Source organism: Ambystoma mexicanum, chromosome 9 (genome assembly GCF_040938575.1).
Source record: "Ambystoma mexicanum isolate Mex_15411 chromosome 9, UKY_AmexF1_1, whole genome shotgun sequence".
In the NCBI taxonomy this organism is placed as follows: domain Eukaryota; kingdom Metazoa; phylum Chordata; class Amphibia; order Caudata; family Ambystomatidae; genus Ambystoma; species Ambystoma mexicanum.
In genome coordinates this window covers 123502203-123528846 of record NC_090931.1, presented here as the reverse complement: position 1 = coordinate 123528846, position 26644 = coordinate 123502203, and the positions used below count along the sequence as shown (strand labels likewise).

General features: G+C 44.8%; 1 protein-coding gene across 1 annotated transcript in view; it reads right to left on the bottom strand.

The window, feature by feature from the left end:
* The window catches only part of LOC138487718 (uncharacterized), a 67936-nt gene that overhangs the window by 30355 nt on the left and 10937 nt on the right, over nt 1-26644 (bottom strand). Inside the window, exon 2 of the mRNA XM_069614263.1 lies at nt 5280-5478. Coding sequence (XP_069470364.1) covers nt 5280-5478 — 199 coding nt within the window. The remainder of the gene's footprint in view (nt 1-5279; nt 5479-26644) is intronic.

Below are 26644 nucleotides of genomic sequence, written 5' to 3'. Positions count from 1 at the left end.
TGGGAAGAAAAGAGCTGTAGCTTGCAACAAGGGGTAGCAAGTTCGGGGTCAAAGACTTCTCAAAAAGTGATATTCAGCAGGCATGTGTTGTCTTGTGAAAGGTGTGAGGGGATATGTGAGGGTGATGGAGCGAGATTCATCACATGGAGAGCAGAAACGTAAATAAAGGATCATGGGTAATAAGGCAAGAAAGATAAGTGATGTAGACGATGCAGAGCGGCACACATTTTCTGGGAAGGGTCTTCAAAGAGACATACATCTTACTGAATGGAATCAAGTCATTTTGTTATTTCACCAGTGAAGACGCATTCTTAGAGTTCCATCTGCCTGAAGGGTTTAGTGGAAAGGGGAAACAAAGAGATCAAGTGGCCAGGCAAGCAACATGTGGATGTTCCTGTATTTCAAGAGACATATTTCACTGGCACAGATGGTCCTTTGTTAGACAGATGTTTCCCAGTACCTAGTACCTGCTCATAATAAAAAAGGGTGTTGTGAAGGAAATTGCATATACAAATCAATTCCAGAAAACTATGGCCAATGATGTAATTTTAAAGTCTTTATGCGATGCAATCACAACAGTATCATCTGTTGGAACTATGGTAATACAAACCTCAGAGAATGAGAAAAGTGTGGTGGTGGGTTACAATCAAGTATGATACCCTCTTAACGCCAGAGGCAATGTGAAGTGCGCTAGAGCTAATTAGAAAGAGGGCGAGACTTAAAAAATTGCTCCATAGTTATCCCCAGAAGATGTACAGAGAATCGTGTACTCTAGATACAGAGTGAAAAATGATGATCACTGCGCATGGAACAATGTCAATCATAGATTTAAGTATCGAGCTGAAGAAGGACTATCAGATCACACCCCCAGGGAGATTACTCCCTGGACCGCAACCACACACGCAAGTCACAGAAGTGTCATCTCAGTGTCCCCACTCTTAAAGACGTACAGCTCTTCAATATAAGAAATGATAAAATATCTTTTTGGAACAGAAAGGTATACAGTGATTATCTGTAAGTACCCTCATAAATCGAACACATTCTTAGATCTTGGAATACTCAGAGAAAACAAACAAACAAATGAAAGAAGCAAACATTAACCAACCATTTCAAATGTCACCCTAGCATCAAAAGCCAGTTAGTATCAACCAGGAAATACGACTAACGGTGTAGTAAGGGTTAACACGAGAACATACTAAGAACAAGGAGATGGATTAGGGACTCTGAGCCCTAACAAAGCCCACATAAAGCACTATAAGAAAAGTGATAGAAATGGGCAATGCCATGTAAACCCAAAGGTAGCTGAGACGAGCTGGTAGACTAGGTTTATCTGGCATTTTAAGGGTGAAGTAAAAAGCAAAAAGCCAAGAGAGTGTTCAGCGTAGGTGTCTCCATATATATACTTCATTGTTCCATTATAACAGGAACCAGGATTTGGCACTGGAATCAGCGTCTGTTAAGCTCTGTTTGATTGCCTTGCATTATCTTTTCTAGAACTCAGTTATTGATTGTTCCATGCTCAAAAGCACAGATTTGCCTTGCAGGTACTGGTCTGGGCCAGCCTTCTGGTCTCTATACGGCTGCAAGCGCTAAATGTGCTAAGGTGGTAGGGCTCCATATGCAATTGCTGATGACATCGACAACTGGCTGAAATGACGGTCCTGCTATTCTAGGATAGTTTCAGGTTGGAAATATGCCCCTCTGAAGCACAACCTTCCCTGCTAAAACCAACACATTCTCTCCCAGCTGCAAGACAATGTCATGCCCCTCAGTTCCCTCTGTACAAAGACCTGAGCTTCCTGCAAGTGAACCCTCAGACCAGGATTCTGCATGCCACACAAGTGGGTTGCTGGCATTTCTACCCCCTCCGGAAGAGGTCATGTGGAGCCTTGTATCCCTTTCTTGCTCAGTTTAGGAAATTAAGGAGCAAATCAGTAAATATGATCCTGTTGATGGCCGGAACAGTCCTTGCATTGCTCTTATTCCCATGCAGTAGGAAGGTGGCCTATCAGTTCAGGCTGAGCAGTGGGTAGGGTGAGGAATAGGGTCAGATGAGCCTACAGGGCAATGGAACTCTTTTGTGGGACAATGTGGGCCAGTTTGATGAGTTAATGCACTGTGCAGCTGGTATTTTGAAAACATGCATTGACCCAATGTGCATTACAATTCAATATTTGTCTTACGTTTTCCAAAATGGGTTTCCAGGTAATAAAAAAAACTGTTTGTGGTAAATATTAATGCTACTTTTCTATTGGTGCCCATGCCAAGGCCAATTCCAATACTGTTCATACTCATTTGTAATAGCACAGGAGAGATAAAAATGACCAATGGCATGTCAGCATGAGGAATTCCCTGTGGATAGAAACCACGGACTTAGGTTTTCCATCCAATACCTTTTTTGTTATCGTAACTATTCACCAAAAGGTAGTGAGTGAGTCACCAGTGTGGTGATGGAGATGAGAGTTGCACCAGGCCAGGCCCTGCTCCAATCTGCTCCCAGTTAAGAATGACGATACAAACTAAGAAATGTTCAGTGAACTTTCAGTGAAACACTAAGAATCAAATAGCCACAAGTAAAAGTAGAAGTGCCGTGCAACACAAGGAGAGCTCGAGGTAGTTAACACTCATTTAAGTAGAAGGTTCCAGAACACGTAGATATGGTTCATGTGCAACAGACAAAAAGAACATACACCAGACACAAAGAACAATAAAATGGCAAGAAGAAAAAACTAAGTGCCGCCATAACTGGCAAATTTAGCAAGGTCTTAATTCTGAAATATTGCATCCAGACATACATTGCTGGGCACACAGTTTTCCAGGCCTCCAGTACACAGACAGCAGAGCAGTGCCAAGGTCAGTGCAATGACGGGAGGTTTGCTTGTGGAGCCGAAACCACGCTAGATAATGTATTCAAGAGTATGGCATACAATGTACAGTTAATTAATTTTAATTGGTAGCAGTGAGAAACACACACACATTCTTGAATACCAGGTGCAGGTAGATACTGTGCCAATTGATCCCAGAACAAACAAAAGTACAGTTAGCCAAATAACAACTGACGGAAAGTGCACACACGTAGAACAGTAGGAAAATCCCAATAAATGGTCGAAATGATTTTAGCACAGCGGTCCCTCACCACGTGACCGAAACCAGGGTCATTCATCCAAGGCCCAATTTAGATAGTCCACATGCCATATCCCTAGCATGTCCAGAGACCAAGACAACACGCCCAAGCCCACTAACAGGATGGTAGATGGACCTAAAGCATGGGAACTAGTTGGGAGTATTACTTTCACAAGATTGTGGCGGTTCGCCCATTTCTCCTTCCCCACTATGTCACTTGGTGCAGCATCACCGTGTCCAAGGCCTGATAAACGACATGTGTGTGCTCTCCCAGTCGCTAACTGTATTGGAATAAAGCTGGGTTTCTTTGTGCACATGGAGTTAATCTGATTGTTGAGTTTTCATTGATTATTGATATCTGGGCCTATCGTAACAACAGGGATCCTGTCAGGCTGCTAAAACAGACCTCCAAAAAAGGTACTAAGAAGGAAAAAAGTGACTCTAAACTGAATCCCCTAACATTCCCTACAGTGAAGTGCACAGTGACTAATCAAAGCGCTGTGACAGCGTATGCTCGTCATAAAAATAAAGGGTTGTAAGTAGCACTGATGGCATGACAGCACTCCAAGATTGGGCGGATATCATAACCACCCTCAACAAGACACCACTGACTTGTAATGATGTCGATGTGAACTTTCAATAAGTAATTTCCGTATTTCAGCCAAATTAGCTTTTGTAATTACCAAACATATTACCAACAAGTGGACCCTAAAAATCTACTAAACAGTGCCATATTTACTATAACAGCATATTGAACATAGTTCACTGAAAATGTACTTATTGAGAAATAGGGTACAAGTCCTGAAGTACATACAGGGAGTCACATAGTCAATATAACGCTCACAACCACCACAATGTATAAAATCTTTCTAGAATAGGATGTTTTTATTTGTATATGACATATGAAAGAAGGTTGTTATTGCCATTTGCTATTTCTCAGTAAAACGTTTTCCTATGCACTATTTTGATGTGTGATTATTTTACAGGAAAACATTTTTTAGTAGACTCTATTGAGCTAACTATTATCGGTGGACACTTGGGCCCTGATTCATGGAATTATGTGCGTGGGAAATCGGGGACTTGCGCACCAAACTGCATGCAAATCTGCATTTGTCGATTCAAGAAACTGGCTGTGCTGGACTTTCTTGGGACTTGTATGGATGTTCGCGTAGGCCCAGACAATCTGTGCGAGCTGTGAAGCACCTTGCGCGAGACATCATGCAGAGCGTGGGTGTGGATTGCGCAGAGAGCTGGTAAGGGGGCGGAACACAGGAAATTGGGAAGAACATGTGAAAAAGTGGGCGTTACGAGGCACGGCCTGCAGGCAGTGCCTCACACGCCCACATTTGTTCCAAATGACACGTATTCATGGAAACACCCACACAGCCTTTTGGCATAGAAATGGCAACGCTAATCCCTCAATCACTATGCCACCTGATGGCAGGCGTAAGGACACTTGCACATAGGATTCTCAGCGGGGAGATGGGTTTGAATGTCAGATTAAGGGGTGCGTCTACGCAACCGGGGTACTAATCTAACTCAGGGGTACGTGTACACAGTGTAGTGGGGTGCAGAAACGGTTTACGAAGGTTCACTCACAGATTTTCCGAGTTTAGAGTTACAATTTTTCATATGCATGTTGTCAGGGTGCCAGCGACAGTGATGGGGGACCCTGTGCAGGGACCCCGAGATACAGGCCTGCTGGCAGGAGGCCCCACGTACTGTTTGAAGGGTGCGTGTATTCACACCCGGGGGAGCACGCAAAGGTAGCTGTTCTGGCTGTTTATGCTTTGCATGTGGGCGTCTCAGGGGCATTACGGGTGCAACCTGCAAATGCGGTTACTTTACACAGTAAATTCCATGAATATGCGGGCCATGCATTTTATATTCTGCACACAGGCTTGCGCAGTGGCCTTCCCTGCGCGTGGACCTTGCAGGATTCTTGTGCACATTTCCATGAATCACCCCCTTGGTCAATAAGACATAAACTGCATCGTAAAGTACACTTCTTCCTGGCAATCTCTCACTATCACACCTCACCAAACATATGCCCTAACTGATTGTGGTAAGTTATTTGTAAAAATCTCTTTACAGACAACATGCATTCATTTTTTGACACCACCACAAAACGGCTCTTGCCTCAACTTTGATCTCACCTTATGTTTACAGAACTGCTGTTTTGGGGGGATACCCACACAATGCTTATGGACTGGGCAGTAGCATTCCAGAAGATGGAACCGTTGCTGCAGGTGACAATGCCACTCCACGTTGCCCATTGGCCAACACTGGAACCCTTGGCACGGTCAAGTGCCTCAAGCTGAACAGCTGTGAAGTTTTCAGTGCCCAGTACAGTTACTGCAAAACAAAACATGATTTCAATTAGCATACCGATGATGCAAAATATAGACTTTTGCACTTTAGCAACTCTAGTAATCCGGCACATATATCTCAGGTTTTCCACACCATGCACCATGCACCATGCACTCACCACCTTTCTCTACTCCTTAGCTCTTAACCCTGATGATTCCACCGTAGACAGATAAGTAGACAGCATCCAATAGATGAAACCATACAATCACCATCACGCTCAACTCCATCCCTCAGCACTAAACAAACAAATGAAAAACAGAAGACTTCATAAAGAAGAGTAGAAGAGCCCTTGATTGGAAGAAGACAATCTTCAGTCTATCAAATGGAAAACAATAATTAATGAAAATACAGGACTCTGCGCCAACAAATAAAGTTGAGTTTAAATCATAGATTATGATTTATTAATCATCAATGACCATTGAGCCCATAAATGATAACATGTTTCGGCTCCACTGAGCCTTTTTCAAATCCGGGCTACCCATAATTATAATATAGGACATACAATATATCATTTGAAACTGGAGTTATGATATACTTTATAATGCCGTTCATACAAATTGTTCTTTGACTATGATATATTGTATGTCCTATATTATAATTATGGGTAGCCCGGATTTGAAAAAGGCTCAGTGGAGCCGAAACATGTTATCATTTATGGGCTCAATGGTCATTGATGATTAATAAATCATAATCTATGATTTAAACTCAACTTTATTTGTTGGCGCAGAGTCCTGTATTTTCATTAATTAATGTCTTCAGCGTATGGGACGGTTAGGCTTTTTACCGTCCTTATACAGTTGACCTGCGACTTCATTGACCGGATTTTGAAACTTTTAATCTTGTACGTATAACCTTTGGGATTGTAAGGAGTCGCCCTTGTGGAGCAAGGTTTTTCAAAGCCACAGTTTTTCAAATGGAAAACAAGCATGCTGCATGTGGGACCTAGAATTTCCTGACAAAATGCCCAAGTCAAAGCATTGATTCAAAATACAAATACTTGTCAAAATGTGTCTGGGTGGAGCATATACATTTTGGACTCGGGCTCGCGTCATTATCGACTTTGGTTCAATTAATACGCAATGGGCCTCCTTCCAAGTCTGGTGGGCTGGAAATAAGGGTGCAGGTAGCAACATACTGGCAGCCAGTCCGGACAGCTAGATTACAAGATTGCCTGCAGAGGCTGGGTCACCCGGCAGGTCTGACCTGGTGGGTGTAACGGCCCCTGCAGGCATGATTTTCACATAAGCACTGGCACCGTTAGCAACAGTGCGGGTTCTTCTGTGTGCCCATTTCAGTGGAGTTCTATGGGACCCAACAGGAATGGGGACTAAGAGTTTCTGTCGCCTGAAACACCATCCCGCCGCTACCTGTAATATCCCGGTGGTACCAGATATCGGGTAGCAGGAAGGTGTAACAAGGTTGACGGCTACCTGCCGGTAGCACCGGTGGGTTACCGCTGACCACATAATGAGGCCAATATCTTATATATAAAAATACATAGAGCACCCAAGGACATGCTGGAGATTAGATCTTGAAAAAAATCCTAGCAAGAGTGTCGTCAGAAAATGTGCACACTCTTGTTTGAGCTTTCAGAAAGAGATGGACTGGACGCCAGGCTGGTCTTTACCTACTTTCCTTCTGATACAACAGAGCACGAAGCAGGCTAAGATGTCGAATTGGAGGTTGAATATTGAATATGTTTCTAATTTACAGGTTTATCAGCATCTCAAATACGAAAAACGTCCTTTACTCAAACCACAGAAATGTATATGATATACCCATCACCCAATCTATATAGATTCTCTGTGCGCTTGTGATTCAACCTCCTTCCCTCGTTGATGGCTCTATGTGCCAGATGTAAAATCCCACACTCAGACCGGACTTGTAGATTATGTAAAGACACCATGGCTCTCTGTGCCAGATGTAAGATCCCACACTCAGATCGGATTTATAGATTATGCAAAGGCACCTTGGCTCTCTGTGCAAGATCTAAGGTCCCACACTTGGAGCAGACTTGTAGATTATGTAAAGACACCATCCCTCTCTATGCCAGATCTAAGATCCCACGCTAAAACTGGACTTGTAGATCATGGAAAGACACCATTCAATTGGGAAGCACATGGCATTTGCTAACACATTGTTTTTCTTTACATAAAGCCTACATGAAATATTTAGGCCAATTTGCTGGAGACCTGCGCACTCTTGGCAGAGATGCTGTCTGGCTTCAAGCATTATCTGGACATATGAAAGCACTGGCCATCCCACGTATGCTTTACTGGACTCACATTATGCTTACGATGTCATCAAAGTTACTAATCGCTCTTCCTACATCGAATTGCTTATGCCATTTCTTCTTTTTGATGTGCATATGTGTATAGGTGTTTATTGTAATGTGTAAAAGATGATATTAGACTAAAACATACCTAACTAATAAACACAAATGCTACTCAATTAGTTGGGGCCGAACTTCTAGACTGTTCTCTGCTTCTGTTGTGCCAAGCTTTCACAGGATAACGTCCTGTTGTTCTTTGGTCTCCTAGCGGCGTTGGACAACTTGAAGCATGCAGCACACAAACCAGCTCTTTTCTGCACAAAGTGACTAACTGACATGCATGGAAACTGCATATTGTGACCGTTTATTTAATATGCATGCTTTTAAAATGTTGCCATATATGCAGAAAAACACGCACGCAGACTTACAATACACATACACCAGCAAGATGTCTTTGAATGTATTGGTGCATGTTGAGAGTAGCTAACCTCTTTAAAAGACACATCAAAACAATTCCTCACACACACACAATCACTCAAACACTACACACACGCACACGGGTGCTCACATCCCAATCTGTAAGGTAGAAAGTAAAACACGCATTCACTATTGTCGCTTTGCATTTCTCAAATATGGTCTTAAGAAAATTCAGAGTCACCAGAAGGTTCAGGGGTTGTATTCCTAGACAGGGCAACGTGGAAGCATTCCGTCCTGTAACCAGATACCTACCTTTCAATGTATGTATGTAAAAAAGCCATCTCCTCCAATGTAACATATACGGACTTGAATTGTATGTAACTAAGTATAAGCACAAATGTAACAAGCACCACGATGCCTTCGGTCTGCTGTAAGCGCAACAAATGTGAATAAATAAATAAATACATAATACCAGTGTCGGCAGACAGACTGTGGCATCTGATCCTTGACCTGAGATAGGGGCTTGACAAGCAACCCTGGGGTCAACGCTGTCTCTCTCTCTCATCACCATAGCAACTCCTTCCCTATCCGAGGCGCCCGAAACCCTGCAAGTGCCAACGAGAGGTCAGCCCTACTGGCTCAGAGCTGACTTTGCCTAAGCTCGGTTCCCTAAAGGCCCGCTATATGTCTCCCTCTGGGACCTGTGAACTTCCCTACACTTGTCAGAAGTTAATATGAGAAGAGGTAGGATATTGTCTTGCACTTACTTAGTGGAATACAGCTTAGTTTTTCCACGGCCAAGCTCACCCCACGCTCGCTACTCTGCTTACTTCTTCTTAACTCGTCCCCACCCTGCCTTCTCTCCCTCCAATGTCACACACTCCTACTCCTCGCCCCACCCTTTGAACTTACCACTGCTTCTCTTGCTCCCCTCCTACTTCCACCTACTAGTCCTTTATCCCTCCTACTACTCCTAAGCCCCTCCTCCTCCTCCCCTACTGCACCATCACACTAGGAACACTCCTTGCACACTATAACTCTCCCTGCTCCCACAAGAATGCCTTTCCTCGTCCTCCCACTCTTGCACTCTTCCTCTCACTACTAACACTCTTCTTCCCACTAATACCACCCTTCCTCGCACTACTACCACTCTTCTCCACACTACTACCACCCTTCCTCTTACTACTACCACTCTTCTTCCCACTACTATCACTCTTCTTCCCATTACTACTACCCTTCCTCTAACTAGGACCACTCTTCTCCCCACTACTACCACCCTTCCTCTCAATACTACTACTCTCTTCCCACTACTACCACTCTTCCTTTCACTACTATAGCTCTTCTTCCCACTAATACCACTATTCCTGTCACTACTACAACTATCCTTCCCACTATTTTCACTCTTCCTCTTACTACTACCACTCTTTTCCCCACTACTACCACCCTTCCTCTCACTATGAGCACTCTACTTCCCACTACTACCACCCTTCCTCTCACTATGAGCACTCTTCTTCCCACTATTATCACTCTTCCTCTCATTACTACCACTCTTCTTCCCACTACTACCAACCTTCATCTCACTACTAACACTCTTCTTCCCACTACTACTGTGAAAACATAAAAATTGATATGAGGCCGGGAAGCCCAAAAGAAACACACCAACACAGGTTACAAAGGACATACAAGTGCTTTATTTAAAAGCTACAACAGTTACCAAAGTCAATTGACAAACGGATAGCTATTCGGCTCTCAGAGTAACGTAACAAACTTCAACAAGGGTTCGATGCATTAGTAGAGAGACCGTACATTGGAATACTTGGGCTTTTATATCCTTTATCCAGCCCTTGGCCAACCCCCTCGTGGGTTAACCATTCTTGGGATCAGGCCTAGAGTTCCTTGCCAGGTCAATCCTATAATTTATGCGTTTTGATCAGTTTCGCTGATACAGTTGTTCATTTACACATAGGTCAGTAATAGGACAAGGTCTCAGTTCGCGACCCCGATAAGTGGCCTGCAGGCATATTAATTATTCGTGTGTGCGGAGGTCACATCGGCCAGAATCTCACTCAGAATGTCATTTAGCCTCCATTTTGATGTTCAGGGTGACTTCCACATTACAAGAGAACCCAAAATGGTGGCTAAATCCAAGATGGCGACTTGCATTACTTTTCGTTAAGGTCAAGACCATGCCGCGGAATCTATTTACATGATATTTTAGACAACTTGGCGTAGGCCAATACACATTCAATTACTGCGATAGGAGGCATAATATTATTTCAATTCCAACAGACCCTCCTTTTGGCCTATGCCAAGTGCTAATATCATTTCTAATACCTTTGCAAATAACTCCATGTATTGTCATCCATACATCCCAAATCATTGTCTGTAATATCTATAGCCATTAGGTCGTTCATCAGAACCTCTTGTAACACAAACTCTTTGGATGCTGTATCTGGGGCATACATTCTATGCCCTATGTGTTCACTGCTTGGGCACAACATCCCCCTAGCATTCCACATATACTCGGAAGACATTGAAAACAGCAACAAAGGAATAGCAGGATCCCCGAAATAACCAGAATAACAGAAAGCACCTTCCAACCCCAAGATCGTAAAGAATCCCAGAACCAGGTGCTAAGATTCCAATCTCCTACAGGGATATGTACTTCAGAACTAAGGATATGCAAGTTCTGTATTGCTTTAAAAATTGTCGGTGAGGAATCTGGTACAAAAACACAGCAAGCGGACCCCACCAATTTGCATACTCCACCTCGCTCTGCCAGAATGACATCTAACGCCATCCGATTTTGGAGTGCTACCAATCTTATTGCTTTTTGTTCTAGTGTCATATTGTAGAGTATGTCCGTGGGCCAGTTGATCGTTCTCTCCAGTACCCTTGCTAATCCCCTAATGTTCTCAGAGTTTGTTATTTGTCCCCAAAAGGGCACAACTGATTTTGCTATATCTCCCAATACTTGCCCAGGGGTATCTCTGTTCTTGTCCCGCCGTGGGCGAGCCTTAGAAACCTCCAATGTATTAGCTACAAATTACCCGGGTAACAGGATTCCTAAATAACAGGTTCCCTGCCAATCCTTGGGCAACCAGGGAAATGCTAAACTACCACAAACAAAATAAACAGGCCCCCCTAAATACAGAGGCCTGTTTTCTCCAGTCAAATTTACAATGTTCATACAACCTTCAAAATCTCCCATTGGCCGAGTGCCATTTCTTTGTACACAAAAGGGGACCGAGTCAGGGCTATGATTTATAGAGTAAGAAGGAAGCACGGCGTCCTTATTGCCTATCGGAGCCATTTTAAAGGAAATTAAAGTTTGAAAGGGAAGAGATAGTTTATCAGACGGCCTAATAGAAGCGACATTAGGTTTACTTCTATTTGCAAAAAGCGAGCATCCCAGGGGAGTTAATTCACGTTTCTCGAAATCATTCAAATTAGTTCCATCAAAGTTCCCTGAGATGCTATCATTCCAACGGCCAAAGAATAGTGCTCTAAGAGAGGCATAGCAAGCAGTCGTTAAAGGTAAAGGGTGAATATACCATCCTAGTCCCTTGTTCCCATGTTGCGGTAAATGAGTGCAAATCCAACGATTACTCTTATTAAAAATGGCATGCGTTGCATTCATTACTATCATTAAGGTGTTATTATGATACTTTTGTCTATGTTGGGAGTCTCTAGGGGACAGAGTGTGAAGGTGTACAGAGGGAGTCAAAGCAGTTGGTACAATTTCGGTCGGTAGTAGAGGTTTTAGAGGATAGATTTCTTCAAAGTACCAAAGTCCTACAGCAGTAACTGAAAAAATAACAATTATCATTATCAAAACACAGCAATACGTTTTCGGGGCCCAGGCACATTGTTCATTGTCCAAGTTGGTCACCCCCTTATTCACAAGTCCAGTGCGGGGAGCAGCAGTGGAGGTGGCAGGCATTGTAGTTCCTCAATCGACGACCCCAATGTTGGTTGCTGGCGATGCTACGGTCGCGCAATTTCTTAGTCCTTCCCAACCCTAGCCAGCAGAATCCCTTTTTCTTCCTGTTGTTCAACAGAAACTTTCTTATACAAAAGAAAACTTTCAATCACTTATCTTTCCCAAATGCACGGAAAGACCTGTGCCGTAGTTCTATTTTCTTCGTCGAAGATTGTACCTGGTGGTACCCAAGATTGTTTGATCCGAAAACAAGGTGTCGTCACTTCCTGAGGGAAGCGACGTATCGGAGGCGACGGAAGTCGCAGAACTCGAAACAATGTTTTCCGGAAGTGATTTTTCAAAAGAGTGCAGAGACGGCCTAATAGAAGCGACATTAGGTTTACTTCTATTTGCAAAAAGCGAGCATCCCAGGGGAGTTAATTCACGTTTCTCGAAATCATTCAAATTAGTTCCATCAAAGTTCCCTGAGATGCTATCATTCCAACGGCCAAAGAATAGTGCTCTAAGAGAGGCATAGCAAGCAGTCGTTAAAGGTAAAGGGTGAATATACCATCCTAGTCCCTTGTTCCCATGTTGCGGTAAATGAGTGCAAATCCAACGATTACTCTTATTAAAAATGGCATGCGTTGCATTCATTACTATCATTAAGGTGTTATTATGATACTTTTGTCTATGTTGGGAGTCTCTAGGGGACAGAGTGTGAAGGTGTACAGAGGGAGTCAAAGCAGTTGGTACAATTTCGGTCGGTAGTAGAGGTTTTAGAGGATAGATTTCTTCAAAGTACCAAAGTCCTACAGCAGTAACTGAAAAAATAACAATTATCATTATCAAAACACAGCAATACGTTTTCGGGACCCAGGCACATTGTTCATTGTCCAAGTTGGTCACCCCCTTATTCACAAGTCCAGTGCGGGGAGCAGCAGTGGAGGTGGCAGGCATTGTAGTTCCTCAATCGACGACCCCAATGTTGGTTGCTGGCGATGCTACGGTCGCGCAATTTCTTAGTCCTTCCCAACCCTAGCCAGCAGAATCCCTTTTTCTTCCTGTTGTTCAACAGAAACTTTCTTATACAAAAGAAAACTTTCAATCACTTATCTTTCCCAAATGCACGGAAAGACCTGTGCCGTAGTTCTATTTTCTTCGTCGAAGATTGTACCTGGTGGTACCCAAGATTGTTTGATCCGAAAACAAGGTGTCGTCACTTCCTGAGGGAAGCGACGTATCGGAGGCGACGGAAGTCGCAGAACTCGAAACAATGTTTTCCGGAAGTGATTTTTCAAAAGAGTGCAGAGACGAAATGGACTGTTCCCCAAGCTCCATGGGCTCAGAGAAATTCTCCGACGCACTCACAGCAATGTTTGCTACTCCAAGATCAGGGACTGTAGCATCAGCGAGGGGATCTGCTTCTTCTGTAACGTGTGGCGTCGGGTGAGGAAGTTTCTTGACATGCGTCGCGTGGATCCAGTGTTTCTTCCCAGCCACCCGCACTGCTGTCCGGGTGACCAACAGCACCTAGTAGGGTCCCTTCCAACGAGGAACGAGACAGGAAGACCTTTCGTAGGCCTTCACTAGGACCCAACTTCCAGGCTGTATATCGTGTCCTGGGCCCGTGAACCGTACAGGTAAAGCTGAAAACACCTGGTGATAAATGAAATACAGGTTTTTAGTTAACTGGTTACAGTAGTCTACAAGCAATACATTTTCCACCTCTCTCAGGGCTTTAGGTTTTGGGAGACCCCAAATATTAGCAGGTCTCCCCATCACTACCTCAAATGGAGAAAGCCCAGTCTTAGTTTGAGGTGTGGTACGCATAGCCAATAATACAATAGGTAAGGCATCTGGCCATTTCAGCTTGGTATCGGCACATGTTTTTGCAAGCTTATTCTTTAAGATACCATTATGTCTTTCCACCAACCCAGCACTTTGAGGATGTCTAGCTGAGTGAAATCATTTCTCAATGTGTAATGCTGTGCATATCTGCAAAATTACTGCTGCAACAAAATGAGGACCATTGTCCGACCAAATTACCCTTGGGAGCCCAAATCGAGGAAAGAATTCTTTTATCATAATCTTTGCAGTGGTCATGGCGGTAGCATCTTTAACGGGGAAAGCCCCGACCCATTTACTGAAGGCACAAATAATTACAAGAACATATTTCAGATTGTTACACCGTTCCATCTCAATAAAATCAAAGTGAATGACCTCGAAGGGAACAGAAGGGGGCCCAAAGCTTCCCCTTGGAGTTACTGTCCCCTTACCCACATTGTGCTGTAAGCAGATCATGCAATTCCGAACATGATGTTTTGCAGTCTCCGGAATCTTGTTATTCACCCAAACTTGTTCCAACATTTTCGTGATCTGCTGAGCACACACATGTGTAGGACCGTGTGCCATCGTAACCATTGCCAGTACATATGAATCAGGGAGCAACCATTTTCCTTCAGATGTATCCACCCAACACCCATCATCATCTAGTCTCCCCATTCCTTCGGCCCACCTTTTAGATTCTTCTACTGTAGCATCAGTTTGAATATCACGCACAGACCCAATACCTTCATCCATTACATAGGCATCTTTTGTTTCCCTTAGCGCATACATGTCTGTGCTAAGGTCTGGGGCCGTTTGCCTGGCTATCAGGTCCACAAAGGCGTTCCCTTTTCCCACATCATCTATGACCTTACGATGTGCTGCACATTTCATGATCGCTAACTGCCTAGGGAGCGAGAGTGCCGAGAGTAATTGCACTATCAAGGGGCCATGCTGAATCTTGGTCCCATGTGAGGTCAGGAACCCTCTTTCCGACCAGAGCCTCCCAAAGTTGTGAGCCACCCCAAAGGCGTACTGGCTATCAGTATATATATTTACTATACGCCCTTCGGAGAGTTCACAAGCTCGGGTCAATGCTATAATCTCTGCGGCCTGCGCGGAGTTATGCGAAATTCTCTTAGTTTCAACAACTTTACTCAATGTAGTAACTGCGTAAGCAGCTGTAGATGTACCATCTGAAAGTTTGAAGCAGGAGCCATCACAAAACAGCTCCCCTTCTGCATTGTCCAAAGGAGTATCTATAAGATCTATCCTGCCCTTCGTTTCTTGTTCAGTGGTATACAGGCAATCATGTAATTCTTCGTCACCGCAAACAGTGTTTTGCGGGAAAGGTAAGAGTTCAGCCGGATTAAGAACACAACACCTCTTAATTTGAATGTGAGGGGCAAACAGAATTAATTCATACCTTGTTAACCGTGCAGAGGTGAGGTGTTGCGTTTGGGTTTTGTTCAATAGGATATCTACAGAGTGAGGTACCATCAAAATCAAATCATGGCCTAGGACCATTCCCTCACTCTGTTTTACAGACGCGGCAGCAGCAGCGACAGCTCGCAAACATCTTGGCAAAGCGCATGCGACAGGATCAAGGGCGGAGGAGTAGTAGCCGCACGGCCTATTCTTCCCTCCGTGTTCCTGTGTTAACACAGCCAAAGCACATCCATCACATTCATGCACAAACAACACAAAGGCCTTGTCATAATTTGGAGTACCCAGAACCGGTGCAGAGCATAACGCGGTTTTGAGAAGCTCAAATGATCGTTGATGTTCCGATTTCCATGGCAGTGGCAGAGAAATGCCCTTCTTCGTCAAAGCCAACATCGGTTTTATCACTAGCGAAAAGTTCGGGATCCACAACCTACAGTAAGAAGCCATACCTATTAAGGCTCTGACTTCCTTCTGTGTATTTGGAACAGACATGCCAGAAATGTGTTTTATTCTTTCAGGTGTCAATCTTCTCCCCTCCTTTGACAGGAGGTACCCTAAATAGGCGACCTCCTGACAACAATATTGAAATTTTTTGAGCGAAGCTTTATGACCATTTTTGGCTAGATGAACAAGCAACAGAATAGTGCCTTCTTTACAAGCACTTTCAGAGTATGCAGCCAAAAGCAAATCATCAACATATTGAAGCAGTGTACAAGTAGGTGGCAATTCAAGGGTGTCGAGCTGCTCTTTCAAAGCTCTACTATAAATGCTTGGACTTTCAGTATACTCTTGAGGTGCCCTAGTAAATGTAAATGAGCGTCCCCCCAAGGTAAACGCAAACAAATATCTACTTTCCTTATGTATAGGAATGCTAAAGAAAGCATTTTTTAAATCCACAACGCTGAAGTGCGTAGCCGTAGCAGGGATCATTGTCAATATCGTCGTCACATCAGGCACGATTGGAAATTGTGGGGCGACAACACTGTTAATAGCACGAAGATCAATTATGGACTGGTATGGGATTGCATTGTCGCCTTTCTTATATACAGGCAAGATCGGACTGTTACACAAACTACCTGTAATCTCCTCGATCACCCCACGATGCACAAAATCGGAGACAATGCATTTCAAAGCACGCTCGCCCTCAACTGATATTTTATACTGCGGAATGCGTGGTAGTTTAACTCCATGTTTCAAAACTATCTTAACAGGCTCAATCTGCAGTACCCCGACATCATTGTCGTCAACCGCCCATAAACATTCCGGGACAATGCTAAACTCGGGAGGTAAAAGTCGAATCAAAAACTGAGAATTAGGAAGTTGCTGTGGTGAAACCGTCAGCCGTACTCCATCAGAGGAACAATGAATTACTGCATTCAATTTCTTTAACAAATTCAACCCCAGCAAATTCTCTCCACAGTTCGAAGTGAGAAGAAAAGGGCAATGGTCCGTAAAGGGACCCAAAGAAACAGACACCGGTGAAGAAACCGGACAGATAATTGGTATACCAGAAAACCCTACGGAAACATTTGTTTGCCCTGACAGTGGAATGTTTGGAACCCGAGAATGATCAATGGAGCACTTCTGTGCTCCAGTGTCTATCAAAAACTGGTGTTTCCTATTCCCTACTAATAATTCAACGTAGGGGCCTTTCTGATTAATGGGAATAGGTGAAGGTTCCAAACCCTGCTTCGGGCAGTCCTAATGAAATAGAGTATCGTCGGAAGGAAGCTCTTCAGAAAGGTAGGCAGCAGAAGGGTGATCAAATATGTTCCTCGAGTCCACACTCGAGGTCTGATTTTCCCGTGAAAAAGGTTGCTGAGGATCTTGCAAAAACTGACCTCTATCAGGGCCCCCTGCTCCAGGGCGGCCCCTAGGTCATCTACCCATACTCCCAAACGCACTGTTTGACCTTTGTCAAAGGACGGGGCACTGTGCTCGCCAATGACCTTCCTGGCGGCAATAAGCACATTGATTAATATTCACAGGACCCAAAGGAGCATTTCCTTTTGGGACATACTGACCTCTGGTCTGTGTCGTGCCTCCTCTGGGGTTTCTAACAATTTGTTGTAGTAATACTTTGGTTTTCAAATCTCCTTTCCTCTTTTCTATTTTCTCCTTCTCATTATTAACACGGTTCTCATAATACTGAGCCATGTGCAAAACCTCAGATTGAGATTTTGCCTGCCAAGCGCTCTCAGAGGACATAATCTGTGACTGGATGTCGGGCAACAATCCACGTACAAATTTGTCCACAAACAACCTTTTCCCAGACTCTGTACCCAAATCCTGCCCACTGAAGTCAGAAAATACCTGCTCGAATCTGTTAAAGAATCCGGTGGCGCCTTCAGTTTTCCCTTGAACACAGGCCGTAAACTTGTCCCAACTAATTCTTTTCTCTGGAATTATAGTTTTTAATTTTGCGACAATTCTATCAGGCAAAGTAAGTACTACCTTTGGTGGTTTCTCACCTGCTGGTCTTTCCCCAACAATCCTAATCATATTAACCCACGTATCTCCCAACCCTGGCACATCGTCTATTGTCCGAACCTGCTTCCATACATCTACGGGTAGGAGTACAGGGAATAACAAGTCAATATCACTTAAGGTGAACACAGAGGACTGCAAGACGGACTCTATCTCTTTGTAAAACCCCGTCGGGAACTGATTGTCTAATAGTGTTCACTTCCTGTCGTGAAAACGGGACGTGAACGAATTGTGATACATAATGTGCAGGGATATCCACAAGAGGGACACCAGTCCCAGCGTTGGCGGGAATCTCAACCTTTGGGACAAAGGTCGGAGGAACCTCTCTCATAGGCAACTGAGATATAGGTACCTTCGGCCGCTTACTAAGCAACAGAGCCAGGTCAAGCGCTAAGGCAGCCGAAGAAGTGTCGGGCGAAAAAGCCCTTTTACAAATCCCCAACAATTCTATGGGGCAACTAACCTTCTTTCTTACACATTCTTCTTGCAGGTACTGTACCATTACCTGAATTACCTTTCTTTGCATTTCTCCTGTATACTGACTATACGTGTCATATACTTCATCTGGTGGAATCGATGAATCCGAGATCCATCGAATCGCATCTTTGGTAAAAATTCATACTTCCTCAGGTGCCGATCTACGACATGGAAGGAACCGTTTCTGTACATACATACTATCGTCTTCGTCATCCTCATCTCGTGACTTTTCAAAATCCTTCCTATACTCAAACAATTTTTCAACATGACCATATACTTTCTGCTCTGTGTCCCTCGAAAGTGCCAAAGCATTTAGATCTCTCACCCCTTGTTGAAGATCCGAATTTTGTATTCTACCCCACATCACTCATGAATGAGTCCCCAAATCTTCGATAAAATCATTTTTCTCGGGAAAACTGTTCAAATTAGATAATGTGGAAAAAACGTTAACTTGATCACCTTTCTCCATACAGTGTTTAACCCATGCAAACAATTCCTGTTTCTTATCTGCAGAAACAGTATTACGAGTGAAGATCTTTGATCCTGCACCTTGATAAACTTCAGTCAATACGGGACCACTCGGGAGCGGAGGTGCAGGTAAATTTAATAAAGGTGCAACTATCGGCGCAGAAGGAAGGGGCGGTGTGATAGGTGGAGGAACAACAACTAGAGGAATAGGAACAATAGGTTGTACAGGGGGAACAGGAATAACAGCAGGAACAACAGCAGGAATGGGCAGAGCGCCCAAGAAAGGATCATACGGAGGTGGCGCAGAGGCACCAGGCCTGCGTTCGTTTAACAATTTTTCAATAAATTCTTCGGAAACATGAAAATCTTTAGAGGGGTAAATTTTCTGGATTCCAAGTGAAAAAGCCCTATCCATATTTTTAACTGATTCTGAATGTTTTTCTTTATCATATAACAACGCTTTTTTGGCATTTATTTTATGACGGCATGCATGTTTATCCCTACTTTTAAGCTGCTGTAACGCTTCTTTTTTCCAATTCTGTAAAACATCAAAGGCTGCAGGTCTAGCCATCCTTTTTTAGCAAAACCGATTCTAGGTATTCAATACGGGAGATCTCAAAACTGCCATTGATTGGCCACTGAAATTCGGAGGCATGTCTGGTCTGTCTGTGCCAAATATCATTAAATACTATACTACCAATGCCATACTTACAGTACATAGTACATGCCGGCGACCCCTCGTGTGGTGCCGGGCGGCTAAATTCCAAAGATTGTCGATCGCTGCGGAACAGAGCCCTAAAGCAGCTAGACAATTTCCCAGGCATTTCACAAAAAATTGGTGTTACCTGGTCAATAATTGTGTCTGCAGATACAATACGCCAAATTCAAATTGTCAGGGTTAAATTAAGAGCCGGGTCTCGACTACACCTGACCAAACCTAAGGAGGACCGTACGGTTTATCAAAGAACTTACCTAACGAATTTTACCTTGTGTTTGGTGGTTTCGACAAATCTGCCCGCCTCAAAAATGGACCCTCGTCAAGATGCTGTGTCAGACCACACGACTATCGTCCAAGGATCGGATCGTGCAGCGCTGCCGAGGTATCGCGTCTCGTTCGGTCGGGCCCGCAGAATCACACCGTCCGATCCCGGTTCGATAGTCTGCGTCAATTCTTCAATGATCCGGCATCAATCTTGAGGGTCCCTATTCGGGCACCAACTGTGAAAACATAAAAATTGATATGAGGCTGGGAAGCCCAAAAGAAACACACCAAAACAGGTTAAAAAGGACATACAAGTGCTTTATTTAAAAGCTACAACAGTTACCAAAGTCAATTGACAAACGGATAGCTATTCGGCTCTCAGAGTAACGTAACGAACTTCAACGAGGGTTCGATGCATTAGTAGAGAGACCGTACATTGGAATACTTGGGCTTTTATGTCCTTTATCCAGCCCTTAGCCAACCCCCTCGCGGGTTAACCATTCTTGGGATCAGGCCTAGAGTTCCTTGCCAGGTCAATCCTATAATTTATGCGTTTTGATCAGTTTCGCTGATACAGTTGTTCATTTACACATAGGTCAGTAATAGGACAAGGTCTCAGTTCGCGACCCCGACAAGTGGCCTGCAGGCATATTAATTATTCGTGTGTGCGGAGGTCACATCGGCCAGAATCTCACTCAGAATGTCATTCAGCCTCCATTTTGATGTTCAGGGTGACTTCCACATTACAAGAGAACCCAAAATGGCGGCTAAATCCAAGATGGCGACTTACATTACTTTTCGTTAAGGTCAAGACCTTGCCGCGGAATCCATTTACATGATATTTTAGACAACTTGGCGTAGGCCAATACACATTCAATTACTGCGATGGGAGGCATAATATTATTTCAATTCCAACACTACTACCCTTCCTCTCACTAAGACCACTCTTCTTCCCACTACTACCACCCTTCCTATCACTACTATAACTCTTCCTTCTACTACTACCACCCTTCCTATCACTACTACCACTCTTCTTCCCACTACTACCACTCTTCCTCTCACTACTACCACTCTTCTTCCCACTTCTACCACCCTTCCTCTCACTACGACCATTCTTCTTCCCACTACAACCAATCTTCCTCTTACTAAGACACTCTTCTTCCCACTACTACCACCCTTCCTCTCACTACTACCACTCTTCTTCCCACTACTACCACCCTTCCTCTCACTACGACCATTCTTCTTCCCACTACTGTCACTCTTCCTCTTACTACTACCACTCTTCTTCCCACTACTTCCACTTTTCCTCTCATTACTACCACTCTTCTTCCCACTACTACCACCCTTCCTCTCACTACGACCACTCTACTTCCCACTACTACCACCCTTCCTCTCACTATGACCACTCTTGTTCCCACTACTACCACTCTTCCTCTCACTACTCCCACTGTTCTTCCCATTATTACCACTCTTACTCTCACTACCACCACCCTTCTTCCCACTACTACCACCCTTCTTCTCACTACTACCACTATCCTTCCCACTACTGTCACTCTTCCTCTTAGTACTACCACTCTTCTTCCTACTACTTCCACTTTTCCTCTCATTACTACCACTCTTCTTCCCACTACTACCACCCTTCCTCTCACTATGACCACTCTACTTCCCACTACTACCACCCTTCCTCTCACAATGACCACTCTTCTTCCCACTACTACCACTCTTCCTCATACTACTACCACTGTTCTTCCAATTATTACCACTCTTACTCGCATACCACCACCGTTCTTCCCACTACTACCACTCTTCCTCTCACTACCACCACCCTTCTTCCCACTACTACCACCCTTCCTCTCACTACTACCACTCTTCTTCCCACTACTACCACTCTTCCTCTCACTACTGTAAAGCATCTTCCCACTACTGTCACTCTCCCTCGCACTACTGCCACTCTTCTTCCCACTACCACCACCCTTCCTCTCACTACTACCACTTTTCTTCTCACTACTACAACACTTCTTCCCACTATTAACACTCTTTCTCTCACTACTACCACTCTTCTTCCCTCTACTACCACTCTTCCTCTGACTACTGCCACCCTTCCTCTCAATATTACCACTCTTCCTCCCACTACTACCACCCTTTCTCTCACTACTACCACTCTTCTTCCGTCTACTACCACTCTTCCTCTCACTACTACCACTCTTCTTCCCACTACTACCACCCTTCCTCTCACTACTACCACTCTTCTTCCCACTACTACCACTCTTCTTCTCACTACTATAACTCGTCTCCCCACTATTGTCACTTTCTCTCACTACTACCACTCTTCTTCCCACTACTACCACTCTTTCTCTCACTACGACCACTCTACTTCCCACTACTACCACCCTTCCTCTCATTACCTCCACTCTTCTTCCCACTACTACCACCCTTCCTCTCCCTACAATCACTCTTCTTCCCACTACTACCACTCTTCCTCTCACTACTATAACTCGTCTCCCCACTACTGTCACTTTCTCTCACTACTACCACTCTTCTTCCCACTACTACCACTCATTCTCTCACTACTATAAGACTTCTTCCCTCTACTACCACCCTTCCGCTGACTACTACCGCCCTTCCTCCCACTACTACCACCCTTCCTCTCAATACTACCACTCTTTCTATCACTACTACCACTCTTCTTACCATTATTACCACTCTTCCTCTCATTACTACCACTCTTCTTCCCACTACTACCAACCTTCATCTCACTACTAACACTCTTCTTCCCACTACTACCACCCTTCCTCTCACTACTACCACTCTTCTCCCCACTACTACCACCCTTACCCTCACTAAGACCACTCTTCTTCCCACTACTACCACCCTTCCTCTCACTACTACCACTCTTCTTCCTACTACTACCACCCTTCCTCTCACTACTACCACTCTTCTTTCCACTACCGCCCTTCCTCTCACTACTATAACTCTTCTTCCCACTATTACCACTCTTCCTCTCACTACTACCACTCTTCCTCCCACTACTACCACCCTTCCTAACACTACAACCACTCTTCTTCCCACTACTACCACTCTTCCTCTCACTACTACCACTCTTCTTCCCACTACTACCACCCTTCCTCTCACTACTACCACTCTTCTTCCCACTACTACCACCCTTCCTCTCACTACTACCACTCTTCTTCCCACTACCACCCTTCCTCTCACTACTATAACTCTTCTTTCCACTACTACCACCCTTCCTATCACTACTACCACTCTTCTTCCCACTACTACCACTCTTCCTCTCACTACTACCACTCTTCTTCCCACTACTACCACCCTTCCTCTCACTACTACCATTCTTGCCACTACTACCACTCTCCCTCTCACTACTATAACTCTTCTTCCCACTAACACCACTCTTCCTGTCACTACTACCACTATCCTTCCCACTACTGTCACTCTTCCTCTTACTACTACCACTCTTCTTCCCACTACTTCCACTTTTCCTCTCACTACTACCACTTTTCTGCCCACTACTACCACCCTTCCTCTCACTATGAGCTCTCTATTTTCCACTACTACCACCCTTCCTCTCACTATGAACACTCTTCTTCTCACTACTACCACTCTTCCTCTCATTACTATCACTCTTCTTCCCACTACTACCACCCTTCCTCTCACTACGACCACTCTACTTCCCACTACTACCACCCTTCCTCTCACTATGAGCTCTCTACTTTCCACTACAACAACCCTTATTTATTTATTTATTTATTAAATTTATATAGCGCGCAGGCAGCCCAGGGGCATTGTGGCACTGTTACTTGCAGGAAGACTTAGTTACAATGTGAGCAGGTTGTGCCTTGGGTTACAGTAAGGCAGTGACCTGTGATCAGATATATCACATAATACATCATACAATACAATTATGAGGGCTAGGCCATGTAATTGTTAGATGAACAGGGTCGTTTTCAGGGTTTTCCGAAAGGCGGTCAGTGAGGGTTCAGAGCGCAGGGAGCTAGGGAGGGTGTTCCAGTGTACGGCAGCGAGGTACGGGAAACTGGAGCCCCCTGCTCTGGTCTTTTTTACCCTGGGTACTGAGAGCATGCTGGCATAGGGTGATATAGTGGGTCTTGTGGAGGAGACCAGGTGGATCCTCTGCGAAAGGTACATTGGGGCGGCAAGATGGACACATTTGTGGGTGATGCTTAGAGCCTTGAATAGGATCCTCTCCTTTATGGGGAGCCAGTGGGAAGCTTTTCTGGCAGCGGTGATGTGCTCTCTCTTGGCAATGCCTTGTGCAGCGCGTAGGGCACTGTTCTGTATTACTTGGAGCTTCTCAAGATTTTTGTTGGAGGTCCCAAGGAAAAGAATATTGCAGTAATCAAGTCGCGAGCCGGTTATGGCCCTGGCTATGTTAGTGCAGGTGTCTTTTGACAGATAAGGTCTGATTGCGTTAAGGAGTTTTGCATGGTAAGCGGCAGAGGAGGCAATGGCGTTTACTTGTCTGGTCATGGATAGATTGGAGTCTAAGTAGACGCCTAGTGTTTTTACCGTGTCAAGTACTGGGATCGTGATTGAGTCAATGGTGAAATGGCTGAACTGAGCATCAAGTTTCTTGATGGTGTCAGGGGAGCCTACGAGTAGGAGCTCAGTTTTGTCGGAGTTAAGGCAGAGGCCATTGATAGCCATCCACATTTGAATTGTGTTGTAGATGTTGTTGAGGGTAGCAGAGTCCGTGTCATAGTTGCCTGTCAGAGTGAGAAGGATCTGTGTGTCGTCGGCGTAGTTGGTGTAAGAGATGCCCATGGCGTCAAGGATGAGGAAGAGGGGGCGGGTGAAGATGTTGTAGAGGGTGGGGGAGAGGCAGGAGCCTTGGGGCACCCCACATAGCATGATAGAGGGTGATGCAGTGGCTAGGTCGGAGAAGACCTGCATGGTCCTGCCTTGGAGGAAGGAGGCGATCCATGTAATGGCTTCTTGAGAGAAGTTGGCTGTGGAGGAGAGGTGGTGGCAGAGGATGTCGTGGTCTACAAGATCAAAGGCTGCCGACAGATCCAGGAGAAGGAGCAAGGCAGGTTTGCCTTGGTCCCTTGCGTCGTCCATTTGGTTTTTTAGGTCGAGTAGGGCGGTCTCTGTCCCATGCCTAGGGCGAAAGCCGGATTGTCTCAGTCCAAGGAGGTTCTGTTCTTCGAGGAAGTGCTGGACCTGCAGGTAGGCTGCTTTGTCTAGAATCTTGAGGAGGAAAGGGACAGTGGTGATGGGGCGGTAGTTATTAGGGGAGGTGGGGTCAAGTGTGGGTTTCTTTATGAGGGGTCGGACCCATGCTTCCTTTAGGCAGGCGGGGACTCTCCCCGTGGTGAAGGAGGCGTTGACGAAGGCTGTTAGAAAAGGGGCCAAGGTGTCTGCGCAGTCTTTGATGATGGAGGCAGGACAGGGGTCGCCTTTGCAATTGGAGGGTTTTATGTTTTTCATAATGTTGATCATGTCGTTTTCTTGGACGGTTTTAAACAAGAAGGTGGGTGGGGCCTCAGTGGGTGATGGGGGCAGTGGTGGTGGGGAGGGTGTAGTGTGGGTGGAGAGTGTTAGTTTGGTGTTCAAGATTTTGGCTTGGAGAGAGCTGATTTTATTGCGCATGGCTGTTTGGATGTTGTCACACCATTCTTTGTCCTTAGTGAAGTTTTGGGGGGTGGGTGTGGGGTTCTCAAGTTCCCTGAAAATGGCGAACATTTCCTTGGTGTTCGACTTGGCCTCAGCAATTCTCTCTTCGAAGGATTTAGCTTTGGCTTTAATGATGGCTTTCTTGTAATTAATTGCAAGGGATTTGAAGTTGAGTTTGTCTTTCTCATCCCGTGATGTTTGCCAAAGAGCTAATGCTGCCCGTTTGTCGGAGCGTAGTTTTAGAAGGTCTTGGGTGAACCACGCATTAGCGTGTCTAGTGGGTTTGGTTTTCCGAAGTTTAAGTGGGGCGATGGTATTGATTGCTGCTGTGATGGCCGTATCATAATTTTTTGCCAGAGTTTCCGGGTCGTTGGAGAATGGGGCTGTGAAGGCGGGTCCCTGTAAGAAGGGTAGGAGTCTTTCTTTGGTCAGTTGACGGGCACTCCTTCCTCTCACTACTACCACTCTTCTTCCCACTACTACCACCCTTCCTCTCACTATGAGCTCTCTACTTTCCACTACTACCACCCTTCCTCTCACTATGAACACTCTTCTTCCCACTACTACCACTCTTCCTCTCATTACTATCACTCTTCTTCCCACTACTACCACCCTTCCTCTCACTACAACCACTCTACTTCCCACTACTACCACCCTTCCTCTCACTATGACCACTCTTCTTCCCACTACTACCACTCTTCCTTTCACTACTACCACTGTTCTTCCCATTATTACCACTCTTACTCTCACTACTACCACTCTTCTTCCCACTACTACCACTCTTCCTCTCACTACTACCACTCTTCTTCCCACTACTACCACTCTTTCTCTCACTACTATAAGACTTCTTCCCTCTACTACCACCCTTCCTCTGACTACTACCACCCTTCCTCCCACTACTACCACCCTTCCTCTCAATACTACCACTCTTTCTCTCACTACTACCACTCTTCTTACCATTATTACCACTCTTCCTCTCATTACTACCACTCTTCTTCCCACTACTAACCTTCATCTCACTACTAACACTCTTCTTCCCACTACTACCACCCTTCCTCTCACTACTACCACTCTTCTCCCCACTACTACCACCTTTACCCTCACTACTATGACTCTTATTCCCACTACTACCACTCTTCCTCTCACTACTACCACTCTTCTTCCCTCTACTACTACCCTTCCTCTCACTAAGACCACTCTT